The 15,787-nt window shown below is 40.8% G+C and overlaps 1 protein-coding gene across 2 annotated transcripts in view; it reads left to right on the plus strand.

The window, feature by feature from the left end:
• The window catches only part of LOC310951440 (TOX high mobility group box family member 2-like), an 81,780-nt gene that overhangs the window by 25,705 nt on the left and 40,288 nt on the right, over window positions 1-15,787 (plus strand). The window contains exons 2-3 of one of the 2 annotated variants that reach the window (XM_083919654.1): window positions 5,766-5,858; window positions 14,273-14,332. In XM_083919654.1, coding sequence (XP_083775780.1) covers window positions 5,766-5,858; window positions 14,273-14,332 — 153 coding nt within the window. The remainder of the gene's footprint in view (window positions 1-5,765; window positions 5,859-14,272; window positions 14,333-15,787) is intronic. The other variant, XM_083919655.1, reaches the window with a different exon arrangement.

Below are 15,787 nucleotides of genomic sequence, written 5' to 3' on the forward strand. Positions count from 1 at the left end.
TGGTACGATACCTGGACAGGTGCTGTAAGTGAGAGAAGTATTTGAAAGTGTTTTCAAAGTATGAAAATTAAAGTAACAAACTATTCATTTTACAGGATTCGGTAGAATGACATGACAATGTCACACAAAGTTTGACAAACTACTTCCTTTGACGAATTACTTAAGATTTGCTTGCGCTGCTCTCACAGCGAGGTTAATTGCAGCTCAGCTGCAGCGGAGCCAAGTGGAAACATTAAGTTCGGCTGAATAACAGGTGAATGCAAAGCAGGTCAATACGTAGTCAAGTGTGAGCCTGCCAGCTGTTCACTCCCTGCTCTGCCACCGCACAATGGTGTGACACAAACACACACACACACGTTCAGGCTTTACGAACATGTAAAAAAAATGTTTTATTTCGTATGTATGTTTGTAGTATTTATTTAAATTCTGTTAATTGAAGCATATATATATACAGAATAAATTAAACAATACATACAATGATGCAATAAACAAAAGTAGTGGTATTCAGTACTACATTAACAACTGAAAGGTTTTGGCTGAAGTAGCACAACAGCACCTATTGTTTTCACCTTGTGAGTGTGTGTGACCACATGAAAAAATATGGTCCTGGAGACACCTACTGTAGAGGGGGAACTACCACAAAGGCAGTTTTGAGTATTTAAGGTGTTTATATGTCGGCCAGATTTTGTCACAGCGACAGCACTGCATATGTGCAAGATGTCCACAACAGATGTGTGGTTGAGGGCAAAATGAAAATTGGGTTTGATCTGAACAAATGCGCAAAGAAGTAGGGGGGGGGGGGGGGGGGTTCAGAGGGGGCCTATAAAAGCAAAAACAATATACTAAAGGTGATAAAATGCTAAATAGATCATCATCATTCAGGTTTCTGTCTCTTTTCGTCCGTTGTTCATATAAAATATTTACGAGCAGATTTTTTAGAGAAAAAAAACTTAATTTAAAGACAAGATAGGGATGTTGGAAAGTATTGAGAGATTAACTACCATATAGTTGGTTTTGGTCTTCTCTTTGAAAAATATCAAGCAAAATGAGCCTTATCCTCTAATGCTTGAAAAAAACTTAGAACGCTTAATAAATAAACAAGAAGATCCTGGAAAGAAGCATGCATTTCTGTATGACAAGAAGTTACATTGTATGTTCTCCTCCCAGTTCTGCCAGCTTTCTCTCTCTCTCTCTCTCTCTCTCTCTCTCTCTCTCTCTCTCTCTCTCTCTCTCTCTCTCTCTCTCTCTCTCTCTCTCTCTCTCTCTCTCCCCCTTCCTCTCTCCTTCTTTTTCTCACTTTCTCAGCCACTCTTATCCTTCACTTTCTTACACAAACCTCCTTGTCAGGATTTTTAATCTAGCCTGGTAGCTGTAACTGGAACAAGGTTTGCTGACAACCTTGTTTCCACTAGCCAAATCAAACTGTCTTTAATTTTCCCTACCAATGTACTATGTAACAGGATAAATCTTCTCTCTCGGTCTCTCTCTCTCTCTCTCTCTCTCTCTCTCTCTCTCTCTCTCTCTCTCTCTCTCTCTCTCTCCCCCCCTCTCTCTCTCTCTGTCTCTCTTCAGAGTACAATAGCTATTTTACTCCTCCCTTTACCCATTCTCTCTCTCTCTCTCTCTCTCTCTCTCTCTCTCTCTCTCTCTCTCTCTCTCTCTCTCTCTCTCTCTCACTCACTCACTCTTCTCCAGCACAAGGCAGTGACATTGAGGGAATGTGATGTGATGTATTGTAGTGAATAATGTATTCTGCAAAGACTGTACAGAGCGCATAGAGCAGATGGCAGCAGGTTGATCTTGGTGTGTGTGTGTGTGTGCGCGCGCGTACGTGTGTGTTTGTGTGTGTGTGTGTGTTTAATGATGACAGTGTGTATATGTGTGATGTGCGTATGAGCGTGTATCTGTATGTGTGTGTGCTCACCCAGAATGGGGGAGGGGACGGAGGAGAAGAAGGGAGGACGGAGGGAGAGTGGGGGTTGGTGTGTGTGTGTGTGTGTGTGTGTGTGTGTCTATGTCTATGTGAGCCTCCTTTGTGAGATAAAACATGCAAATGGTGGATTATTTTAATGCAGTTTCTTTTCTAGAGCCCTGAGCCTTAATCCCTAAAGCAGTTGAAATGAAAATAGTATATGTTTTCTTTCAAACTCTCTCCCTCCCTGATTTTTTTATTCCCTGATAGGAATTTACAACCACCAGCTGTCTAGGAACAGGATCCTTTGCACTTAAATTTCTCTCTGGTGTAGTTACAGCCTGACTGATGATTACAGCTGGATAGCATTGGAATTGACTAAGGCTCCGCCTGAATTGCTCTGTTACGCAGTAGTAGGATGATTGAATGGTGATAACAATGTCAATAATAAGAATAGAGCCAAATGCTCAGTCTGTTACTTTGACTGGACAGCTGAAATAAAATATGCGCATTAAAAAACACTTGCATAAGCACGCTGGATATAAAAACACATAAAAGAGGCACAGAATTACAGGACTAGAGCACTTGTATTACATTTAGGCTCTGTGTCAACACTTAACTGTATCTTTTCTGTAGTTTATATGTGAAAATCTTCATTTAATCTAACAAGGTTTTGTTAAAAAAACGCTGGTATTTTATACTTTCACGTTATATTTCACATGTGACGTGCACAAAAGCATATTTCTAACAGTGAAACTGTTAGACATGATGTTTTGTATTTCTCATGTGAAATATCTGAAGAGCAGATAGAGTATGTACATCACAAGTTAAATTATGTATGGTTCACATGTGATAAATGTACATGTTTGGGGGTTTATTTTGGAAGGGAGAAGGTTAATTAACAAAGCACAATTTTGTGCTTTTGCTTTCCGAAGGGTTAAATAAGAGCATAATAAGCAGTGGCTGAATCACACAAACACATAGATACACACTTCTCCCCACTATGATTATGTCCCCAATAGATGAGGCCAACAGATGGCAGAATCTATTTCTAGTCACTGAGTTGATTTGTTTATATACTGAAGGTTATTCTACAGTTTCCAGAGACTTAATTTTGAAATATATATATGCGACTGTGTGGTTGCACTTACAGTGGGTTTCATGGCATCTTTACTCCACAGAATTATGCCACGCTGATATTGTGTCACATTACATACTTTCACTACCTATGTCCATCCTTTTCCTACCTGTTGGTTGCCTATATGAGCTGGCGGTGTGACACCCCACTCTCGCTCCCTCAGGCCCCCAGAAGGCTCATCAACGATGTGGCAACAACAAGATATTCAAGGTGGCATGTTCGGCTGCAAAGCGCAAAGCCTGCTGTACTGCTATGTTAGTGAGGCTAGACACCACAACAACAGCACACATCCTTTTATTGTATCCTCCCACACCACAGATGCAAAAACAGAAGACAAGTCAAGAACCGTGTTATTGCTTTTTCTATGAAAACATTTTATCAATTAATCATTATAAGACCTGTTGTTCATGTAAGTATGTTCTTGAAATATCAAGGCTGAAACAGAGCGTATGAAACAGTCGGGAGAGGAAAAGCTTGTACATCCTTGTCTCTTTCATATTAGGGACAGTGAGCATAATTGAGTAAATGTATTTAAGTATTTGAGCGAGCTGATTCAGCCTCTCTGGGATGGTTGATATTGTACTTAGGATGAATATTGCCCGAGGCAATTCATTAGCAGTAAATAATTGAGAGGCTTGGATTGTGCTAAGGTGAAATGACTGTTATTATTTTATAGAGTTTGTGTTTTCAGGGCTCTTCAGTTTAAGAATATTAAAAATGCACAAGCTTTCCCACAAATTACTCACTGGAAAGATTTACAATGGGCGCTAATGACTAACTATCCGTCTTCCATTGTTTTCAAGCTCTGTAAGTGTAAGTGTTTCACTGAGCCATTATCAATTCTATTTCTGCTTTTGGTAATTTTCTTTAATGTTATGATATTACATACATACAGATACACGCTCATTTTATGTTATGTTATTTTCTGAATGATGTTATTTTACTCTCATACTTTTTACATTTTTTCCTCGTTTGATTTGAAGTATTTAAGATACATCAGCCTCACGGTCTTCACTTTCTTTTCATTTATAGTATAATATTTTGAAAGGCCGTTACATCATTACTTAACGACCAAATCACAGCAGAATACTTCTTCATTGACATATTTAAAATAAATGTATCTCCAACTCTAGTTTTAAAAGCATGTAGCTTAGATTGTTGTCCAATCTCTCAAGACTGGGTGGGAGGGTGTGATGGAGCTGTCAACCAGGCACGCAGAAGGCCTGTATGGAGCTATATGAATAGCCAGGGCTTATATTAAACATAGATTAAACACCAGCAGTTGTGGGGTGGTTATTGGCAAACTAATAAACTTGCCTCATGTAAGTGTTGAGTTCACATGCATCTGTTTATTTAACCTCAGATAGACTCATGCAAATGTCTTAAGTTTTTATCGACTGAAAGGTTTTCTAAAGCGCCCCTCCGCTGTTTTCTCCCCTCTCTCTGTCTTTTGTTTATTTCTGTGCGCACTTCAGCTCTGTTAAAAAATTGTCACCTTTTCTCGTTGGTTTTCCGGTGATGCAACTTGAAGGCCACTGAGGTTTTATTTAAAATCTTATGCGCCCCCACACCACCATGTGACAACCAAGAAATGGGGGCCCATCTCAGGGTCTGATCAGTTACTCACAGCACTGTGTGCACTATAATAGGATGATGTGTTTATCCCGTAGTCTGTGGTCTGGGCGCGGGGGCTGTTTGTCCTAAACAGGTCAACAGTTGTGTATGGTTGCATAGTGTTAGGTAAGATGCTGACTCTTGTGGTTGGACTGTGTTAGGTGATCCATCCATCTGACTGACTGCAAGTCCATTCAGTTCAGTGTGAAATGTAGAATGGATTGACATTCATGGTCCCCAGAGAGTGAAACCCAGTTGCTTTGGTTACTCCCTCACTTATGATGAGTGCTACCCGCAGGTCAAAAGTTACACTTCAGTTTAAACCTAATTAGGGATTTTCAGTCAGACTCATTATAAAAATGCTAGTGTACTCAGGATGAATATAATTTTGATAACAGCATGACACACACAGACACACACACACTTTTTGCCTCACACATTTTTCAACCATTCAAAACGTTTTGTTTTCTGGTGTGTAATAAACATTTTAGCCTCTTTGGGCCACTTGTGTGTCTGAGGTTCTCAAAATGATGTGCTTTAGATTATGTGAGCTGATGTTTGCAGGTCATATTTAAAATAAAGGTTATATTAGATTACTAATTATTAATGTGCATTCAGTGTAAATCCACTCCTTGCTCCATGACTCCTTAAGTCTCCAGATCCTTGGCTGAGTGCCAGCGTTCAGCCCCACTGGTTTGTGGGGGGGTTTGTATATATGCTTGTCAGTGTGTGCAAGAGAGTATGGAGGTGGGCATGGGGAGGAGGCGTGTTCGGGGTGGAGGGGATGTCAGCTCATTAACCTCCATTCTCCCCCTAGCACTGTGCTGCGTAGAGCCACTGTGTAAGTCTCATGTGATTACTCCTCCCCCTGCACGCGTGTGCTGGGCATGAGGGGAAGAATGAGGGGAAGAGCAGAGCAACAGGAGAAAGGGAGTAAGAGGGAAAGGTTCACAGGAGGGAGGGGGGGGGCTTGACATGTTCCTTTACAAATGCCCTGCTTGTATCTCGCAAACTAAAGCCCCGCAATCTCGTTTCCTTCCCCACTTTTGTCTTCTCTGTCTCTTCTCTTTTTCTCCCTGCTGTCTCTCTCTCTAACCACAGGCCCGGTACAGTGTGGGTGAACGAGGGGTTAGGCTCCACACTGCCCACCCTCCAGGCATCAATCCAACTAGGAAAAGACTGCCCACTGCTGTGGTGAGATACAATAGCCAAGCCCCCCCGTTCTCAGAAACCTCTTCTGTTTGTCAGCCAAATGATTTGGAAAGGTGTACCTCAAGCTACTGACCTCGGCGTGGTGGTATTTTTGAGGCTCTAAACTGAGGATATCTCAGTTGTGATCAAAGTGCTCCTCACAGAGAGACAAATTTACTTAATCTCATGAGAATCCCTACAAGAACACATACCTCCACGTACTGTATATATTTTCCATGTACATGGGTGAAAACTCATTATTCTATATTCTCCACCGCACAAATATTGCATATATTTGCATTCAAAAATAGACACACAGTTACGGGAATACACAGATGATGTCAGGAGTTTTGTTACTTAACTGCAGCAACATATGTGTGAAAACATGCAAAGGTGCAAAATACGCCCCTGCAGTTGTTACAGTCAGGTCACACTGTGTGTGTATAGAAGTGAATAAAGTCTGAAACCGAAAGCTTTTTTTATTTAACGATTAATAACTGACTGCAACACAGAATTATTTGACAAAGAAAATAAAAATAGTGCCCAAAACATGACACAGATCTTTCTTCAGGAAGCCTCCTATCAGAATTAGATGTTGCAATGTAACTTCCTGTGAGTTTCATATGTTTTGTTAGAACTGCACTGATAATCTACTGGACTTATACTGTTGGTAATTGTACAACACACTTCCCTGTAAGTAAGTAAGCTGTAAAACTGTTTTTGTGTAATAATTAATGCATGCATTACATGCTCTAGAACTGTTTAGAAATCCATGCATGGAAAAGTCCATGCCATGTTGGCGCATGACCCAATCCAACACATGGAAGAAGACACTTACAGTATAGTCATAGATTGATGTGTTTCCTGTGCTCATAATGATTTATTTTAGTCAATGCGAGAACAGTCAAACTTTGGCTTTCTTCTTCTTCTTCTCCCTTTGCTCTTTCATACTTCATTCTGTGCAGAGGCAAGAGAGCAGTAGATTGCAATAAGATAACCAATTATATGCTAGAGGAAACCAGCCTTTTTTCCCCCTGCTGCAGTTATCTGATGCTGCGGTGAGCAGAGGCAAAGGGCTGGGGTAATGTGACATTCACTCTGCCCTTTATCGTCTCTCATCACTGTTTACCCCAGTCAGTTAAAAGTGGCTTGTGCTCTGCATCCTTTCCTGCTGCCAGAGAAACGTCACCGACATGGACTCACACAGAGACGTGCACTTGTACGGACACACATATTGTACACACAAACGTGCAAATGCACACACGCACACATTCTCACCTCAGACAATGTGAGTGTCAGGTAGACTGGTGAGATAACCTGTTTCCTATTAGTAGCACCTATGTTAAGTTTAGTGCTATTGCACCTGTTGGTTCTAGTTGCTAATTGCATGCGATGTTACTGTGCTGGGTGCTAAGAAGGTGTTTCCCAGCATTGGTTAGCAGACAGGCCGTTGAAGGCCACCGCGGGAGGATGAGGGAGGCTATGTGGGTGGCTTTGGTCTGACATTTTCTTTCTGTTTTACCTTTGCACATGCTTTGCACGTGGCACACTTTTCAATCTACTCCCTTCTGCTTACAGATACAGGACACTTAACTGGAAAAAGGCCCTATTTAGAAAAAGTTTTGTCCCCTCTGTATGTATGTATGTATGTGTATATGTAAGTATGTATTTCCCCTCTTTGAGAACAATGAAATCTATCTACATATGACCTCTTCAGCTCTCTGCTCTAGTGACTACACAGACAGACTGATTGTATCGATGACATGTTGACATACCTGGACCTTTTGAGGGGCAGTGCAGTCATGTGTTATCCAATGAGTCCAATAAGCAATACGCTAACTGCTAACTCCTGGATAGATTTTTGGGCAAAAGTAAATTTGACTCTTGATATCCGAGCAATTTCAGTCAAAAGCAACTGGACTTAGTTATTAGTCACCTCTCATCCAAGAGGCTTCATCAGTTCATGTACGCAACTGACCAGGCTGCAAGATAAAAGTCGAGACAGAGAAAATAAATGTTCTCCAGTGAAATATGAAAAGCTCTCAATCCACAGAAAGTAAAATCAAATAAAATAATAAATAAAATAATGTTAAAAGTAAAATACATTTGTCTCTTTAAAGACAGTGAGACAGATATTTTTTACCTGGTACGCTATCTTTTGGCATGAAAGAATCACAGTTTGGCAGCTTGGTAAACATGAGCCAGCTGTCTTCTGTTTACCGATGCATTAGAGTGTATTAAAGTTTTTTGAACAGTTATTTGTTACTTTCAATTAAAACCCAAAAAAGCTTCTGTTTCACACATTGTCCTAAGATGAAGACTGCATTATTACTGTTTTCTTCTTATTTTTTTGTTTTACCTTGAGTGCCTGCATTTGGAACATATCATTATATGAAATTATTTTGATGATAATTAAGTCAAAAATGAAATGAAAAAAGGGATTTCACATTAGCCTGTAATTATTCTTAACATGGTGTGCGTTATCAAGCGTCACCATCACCGTTTAGATTTTTTTAGTTTAACTCACAGTGAACCCGAGTTCATAGTGGAAACAAAACCTTATTTAGCACCACCCCACCTGGCCTCTCTCCTCCCACACACACACACACACACACACACACACACACACACACACACACACACACACACACACACACACACACACACACACACACACACACACACACACACACACACACACGCCTTTCTCCTCAATCTCTCCTCCCATCTCTGCTGTTGACTGTTACTTCTGTTTTGTGGTTGCTCCAGTGCAACAGAAAGTGGATGAATGAGAGCTTCAGTCTGCCTTTTTATTTTTACACATCACAAGGTATAGGTGAAGCCGGAAGCGGTTGGAACTTGTATTATGTCTTTTGTGAAAAAGTTTAGGGTTTTTTTCAAGTTTCAGCCGCTGTGTGTTTGTGTCTATCTGCATTGTTTCACTGTGGAATGCATTAGACATAATCATAAATGTGAGCTGATAGATCGCACCGATCACTGACAATAAAACAAAAATATTTATTTAACAGAATCAGCTGGAGAGGTAATGCAGATAGACTTTTAACACTTTTGAAATAGTCCTTTGAAGAGATACATCACCGCGCCTATTTGTGTTTCCTCTAACTGAATATTTTCTTGAATGGCATGAAGCCAGGAAATTCCACACAGAATTCCAATCCCAATCCCTGTGAGAGATCAGGGAGCTGCTCCGTGTATGCTCCATATCTGATCATGACCAGCTGACCAGAACACAGTGGGGTCCACATAAAAAACATAGCCTGGGTTTTTGCATATGAAAATTAACTATGCAGCAGATAAAGATGAGGATACATAAGATGCTTGGCGTTGGTGGATTTGACCCCAGTGCTGCTGCAGAGTGCACAGGCAGTGTGTGTGTGTGTGTGTGTGTGTGTGTGTGTGTGTGTGTGTGTGTGTGTGTGTGTGTGTGTGTGTGTGTGTGTGTGTGTGTGTGTGTGTGTGTGTGTGTGTGTGTGTGTGTGTGTGTGTGTGTGTGTGTGTGTGTGTGTGTGTGTGTGTGTGTGTGTGTGTGTGTGTGTGTGTGTGTGTGCGGGATCAAACTCACACCCAGGAAGAGGCCCTGTTTCCCTTATCTAACGACAACAGAGCATGTGTCGCCATGGCCACAGGCTGCGCCTTTATGGGCTTTGTGTGTGTGTATGTGTGCGTGCGTGTGTTTGTGTGTGTTTGTGTGTGTGTGTGTGTGTGTGCGTGTGTGTGTGTGTGTGTGCATGTGTGTGTGTATGTGTGTATGTGTGCCATGTTCATTGTTTGCTTGGGGCGTGGTGCAACACCAGAATTGTTACTATAGTCTCTCCTCTCTCCCACTTTCTCTTTCCTCCCGCCATTCAACTCTGAAATCTATCTACCATAGCTTTCTTTATATTCCTTTCTTTCTTTCTTTATTCATTTCTTCCTTTCTTTTTTCTTTCTTTCTTTCTTTCTCTTTCTTTTTTTCTTTCGCTATCCATTCCATTATGTCTCAGCCTCTTTGGCTTGCACACTTCTTCAGTTTTTAAGTGTGTGTGTGTGTGTGTGTGTGTATGTGTGTGTGCGCGCTCAGGTCTGTCTCTCTGCCTGTCTGTTTGTCTGTCTCATCCTCCCATGTGCCTTTGAACCAGCAGTGACAAGTTGGGCAACATCAAAATTCAGTGGCACATTGTCTCAGGTTCAGGTTAGTTAGGTCTCTCCTACTGCTTACAGTAATTGAACAGAGGAAGAGAGAGAGAGAGAGAGAGAGAGAGAGAGAGAGAGAGAGAGAGATGTAAAAAGAGAAATAAAGAGAAGAGGGGGAAGATGATGAAGAAGGGTGCTCAAACAGGCATACATATTGCATGAGTCCCCCCACCCCACCACCACCACACCCTTTCTTCACAGAATGGCTGTGTACTGTTCTGGGCTTATTAATTCCGCTCGGTGAGAGAATTATTTTTAGAGACTTGGTGAACTGGCAAAGGCTTTTAAAGTCACAAGTATTACATATTCTGCTTATAGATTCCCTCTTATACAGTTAAAAGTTCTAAAAGTTTGTTGTGGTTGTTTTTTGTGTGATACCATATGTTTTTTGTTACCCTAATGTTGCAATGGTCTGCTTAAATGTGTTGATTGCATTAAAGTTCACTTTTTTACTCAGTTACATCTCTGTAGTATAGTATATGAAATAGTATTAAAGCCCACTGGTGGATTGTGTAAGATAATTCACTTACTTGCAGTCACAATGTAATCATAACTCAGATTTTAATTTTGCAGCTGGTCAAAGTAGATTTTAGACAAATTTATATAAAATTGGTTGGTTTAATCTCTAACAACGCATCATATTTTACGGGCTTGTGGTATGTTTTTTAAAATCTTAATCTGCAATATAGTAACTAGTAACTGTAGTGGAAAAGATGAAAAAAGTAGAATAAAATGGAAATACTCACGGTACCTCATACTTTTACTTAAGCAAATTTAGTTACGTACTTTCAACCACTTATAAGTGCCTACGGAACAGGCATGCGCTAAATATATCTAAATTGTAGTTTACCTTTTATGAATACTATCATATACATAAAAACAGATTACTGTGGCATTTGTGTATTCCAAAATAAGTTACAGGAATTATTATTTTATTTTGCTTCCTAGATAATTGGTTTCCTCTCTATGAAAATGAAGGTTTTTTCATCATTGTGAGGTCATTTTTCTCTCTAATGACTGGACAGTTGTGACATTACACAAGCACACAAGCCGTTCATCTCCGCCCAACCCCCTCATCAAACAGATGTTGCCTGGAAGGCTTTATGAGGAGCTTATTTGAATTGTCCATCAATCAACAACAATCTTCAGTGGAGTCTGTAATTTGGCATCCAATCCTGCCATCAACTGTCTCACTGGTGCACTCCAAGATGAAAAGATCCCAGCATTGTATTCCACCATTAGCACTGTGTAAATATTACATGTTTTCCCTGGATATGCTAGTTAGCATTACTTCCACCTTGTGGCTTCATTATTTTTGAAACGCTCAGCTTTGTCTATGATTGCGAGGCATGACCTAGTTCTGGGACTCACTCTGTCTCTCTGTTTCTCTCTTGCACTGTTTTTACTTTCTCACTTTTCTTCCTCATTTACTCATTCTCTACATCTTTTTCATTCTCTCTTTTTGGCTCTCCACCTCATTTTCTTCTCACACTGAATCTGTCATTTATTCATTGTCTTTCTCCATTTACTGCCTCAGCATTGCCTTTATCCTTTTAGTATGTCTCTTTTCTGCCTCCCTGTGACTCTCATCCTCCTCTATCATGCATGCATTCTTTATTTCTCAATTTGTCTCCCTTCCACAAGCTATTATTATTTTTCCTCTACCCCCCACCCCCCCTTTCCTTCCTCCCCATGTTTTTATTCCTCTCTCACAGCACCACGTGTGTCACGGAGGGAAACATCGCGAGCAGTGGTCCCTGCTGAACAATTACCATGCAAAGCAATCCAAATAGAGATGTTTGCCGAAAACAACATGTGTGTAATTACTGCTTAATGAGGCCCTTGTCTCAGGCAGAATGCCCAATTAGACTGCCGATGAGAAAGAGATGCCAAGGCCCACTGAAGAAAGAGAGCAAAGAGGGGTAAAAAGGGATAGGGAGGGAGATGCAGAAGTAGAGGGAGGTTATAACGTGGAGAGAGGTGGGGACAATGGGCACATGAAGGGGAGTGGAAAGAGTAAGATGGAGAGAGTAAGAGAAAAGAGTAAGAGAGAGAAAATGAGAGAGAAAGGGAACAACAGAGAAAGAGAAGATGCAGTAAACGTGGAGTAATGGCTGAGCTGATAGCATTGAGCCGAGGATAAATTGGCATTTTAAGTGGGAGAGGGAGGCAGTGCAAAGGAGTGCTTTCGAGAGAAGAGCAGGGGGAAACAGCTTTACATTTGCAATATATGGGCAGCCATGTTGAAGCACAAAATGGCTGACCTTTCAAGGCTGTATTTGGCCTTTTTGTGGAATACTACATTGCAGATGTAATTGGTGGAAATGAGCATTGCCTAACTTCATTGCTTCTGTTAGAGATGGAAAAAAAATGGCAAGAAGGCTTTGCGTCAAAGAATTCAGTTTGCAAAATAAGCTAAAATACAAGATCTGGCAGCTTTTCCGGGTTAAAAAATGTTATCCAGTGACTCTCTTTTCGGATGAGAGAATCTTCCTAAAGAAGCTGCCTAAATGGCTTCATGTCACCAGTGATAACAAAGTGGATTTCAATGGAATGAAATTGTTCAGTTAGGCGGGGGCAAGAGGCTTTCATGTGAGGAGCGAAGAGTTTATCGCAGATATGTCAACGAGGTCGACTTAACTTTGGCCCTGTCAGTGAGCTCCTGTCACTTAAGTCAGGTGACAGACTTTACCAAGTAAATTAGCATCTGTAGCTCCAGCGGGTAATGCTGAACAATTACCCAACATTCAGATTCACTTGAAATAAACATGTAGTTTTTTCCTTTTGGTTTAATCATGTGAGGTGTGAATGAGGTTTAAACGCAGTGTCTAAGTTTCATGTTTGTGTATGTGGTCAAATGTAAATGTAATCATTAGAATAACTGAGTGAATCCTCACAACGGCTTCCATGATATGCATCATTAACCAACCATTGCCCTGAGGCAAGCACTCATTCCCCCGGCCCTTCTCCTGCAATAATGTACAGTAATTTCTCTTTCTCACCACTCTCATGCTCATTTAGCTACTTCGACTTTTTCCTGTCTAACAGTGTAGATATTAGATTTCACCCCCAGGAATTCTGCCCATTTCCGTCCATTAGTCTACCTAGTTATTGTTTTGAGCAGGTATATCTCATGATCCATTTGTGTTCACTCATATCTAGTGTGTGTTTATCTTTCAAGTCTTCGGTCGCTTTCTCCATAGGCACAAAGCAGACCACCCCAAAGAAAAGGGCCCCCTGTATCTTCACATCTGAGGAATTTGACATGGAATGCTGTCTAGTTTGATCATGTTGTCTCTGCTGTCTTTTCCCATGTGTTCTGTGCATTGGTATCACAAAGAATGACCTCAGTCAACAAACAAAATGAGTCTCTATTTGACACATTGGGTTTCTGTGTGTGTTTGTGTTCTTGAACGTTATTATCCAGTCCAGTCAAGGTTTATTCCATTTGCTGTAAGTGTGGTATGACAAAGCTTGATGTCTTTGAAAGCCAAGGGCATTTCACAATAACGCTCTTCTTAACATGGTAGCAGTTTCTCAGTCACCTTGACACCGCACAGGTTCAGTTACTGAGCCTTTTGTGGGGCAGAATCTCATTTTCTCTGTTGCTAAAAACAGAATCTGTGTCGTTTTTTCTTCTTCATTTATATCCCACTCAAAGCTGATTTCAGTGGGGAATTCTTCAGGCCTTTAGCTTACCGACACTAGATATCAGAGCTAGCATGTTGCATGTAGCGCTCAACTGGTGACCTGGTTGCGTTTCACAGCACCCTTGGGGGTCAAGGGCTATTTGTCGTGTCAAACTGTGTTTTGGCACCTGCAGCGAGTGATCTTTCAATGCCTTATTAGCTCAATCCTGACGAGACAGCATGCCCCCACTGCACACACACACAAACACACGCACACACACACCCTTTACAACTGTATGTGCTCACAGTTTCATTCACACTCATTCTCTCTCAGACACACAGCAGAGCCCACAGGGAAAAGCCCATCTCCCGTCACTGTGCTCATGTAGCCTAATTACCGGCCTGCTGACGAGCAGTAATTACCCACACTGCTATGCCACCACGAGGTTTAACCAAAGTGACAAAGTCATTAGTCTCACACTTCAGGCCACCCATAAAGAGCTTTTCTCTTTTCCACCACAGCCCCCAATTTTTTTTTCTTCAACTCTCTGCTTGAATACTATGTTTATTTCTCCTTTTTGTTTCCGTCCACAGTTTGATGGTGACAACATGTACCTGAATGACAATAACCAAGAGTTTCGGTCACCAAACCAGGTAAGACAGCCCTCATATTTCCCTGCAAACCCCACATACTTGTGTAGATCAATACCTGCAGAAGCAGTCATGTTAGTAGCTTCAGTTTTGCAGCTGTCAGCATTTAGAGTTTATACAAATATATGTTTTGACAAGTATCGTTAAATATTAAATGTATATGTTTGCCATTAAATGAGCTTACTAACTGAAGATGGGCTTGGTTCTAAATTGAGACATTGGTTAAATAGCTACAGTTAGTGGTTAATGTAAGTGGAAAACAAATGTCACAGTAGTGTGTAATCAACTACATCTTCACATTAACCTCTGTGGTAAACTGAAAACAGTGTTAATCTGAACATTTAAAACCCTCATTAGCCAAGTGTAATCAATGGTCTTTGCATTTTTTCTTACCAGAACAAACAGCTGCGGGGCAAAATAATCAAATGTAATTCAAAGTGTGTTTACTCGATCCAGGTATTGAAAACCGGGTTGCCCAGATTCCAGTACTTTTTTAGGCTGTTTTTGTTACTTTCTAGCTTTACATGCGTTAGACATGAAGGGCAAAAATGCAGAATTGACAGAAGAAGATTTTTTTGCCATGCTAGCTGCATGGCTCTGGGGTTGATCGTGCCGTTCTGTCAGCCTGTAGGTTGCTCGTTCCACAATTTAGTCCAAAATGAAATATCTCAAAAACTACTGCATGAATTACCATGAAATTTTGGACGGACATTTATGGTCCCCAGAAGATGAAGCTTACTGACTTTGTTGGTCCCCTAATTTTTCCTGTGGCGCCAGCCACAAAGCAAAAATGTCACCAGCAAGTTGACATTTTTGCTTTGTAGTGCCACCACTTAGGTTGATTTGGTTTATGACTTCAGCTGTACTTTCAGTTTTGTGACCAAGGTGCATCTGTTTAATGGCCAGATGAACATCAACTGTAATGTGGTCTTGACAGTTTTTTTTTTTTACCTTGAGCAACACCTGGATTCTTGCAATATCAAAAGATCACGCAAGAATCACAGGATCAGGAGATTACACAAATCTGTCAGGCTTCAAGTAAAGTGTTTGTATCCAGTTAAGAGCTACTGGCAGCTAGATGATGATGTTACATTAGCATCAGTTAAATCACAACTGAAAAGCATTTCATTATTGAAACAAGAGCAAAGAACAGCACCAAAGGCATTTCTCAATGGAAAAGATGTCTTCACACTTTTCCTGAGTGGCTTAGGCAAGAGTTTGATAGACAGATTGTTCATTCAATCACCTGCCAGATATTTTTTTGAAAGTGCCCGCCCTTTTCCAACCCGTCTCCTATGACGGCTTCTGTGTGACAAACCATCTGGCGCGTCAGGTTTGGCCGTTTTACCAGGTGTCTGAAATGTATATAAAAAAGCTGCAGTTTGTCAGATCATTTGATCTCACAAGCTTTCTCCAAAAATATTTATGACAGCATTATTAAGCCTAGAAATCGATGCT

Source organism: Echiichthys vipera (genome assembly GCF_963691815.1).
Source record: "Echiichthys vipera genome assembly, chromosome: 9".
In the NCBI taxonomy this organism is placed as follows: Eukaryota; Metazoa; Chordata; class Actinopteri; order Perciformes; family Trachinidae; genus Echiichthys; species Echiichthys vipera.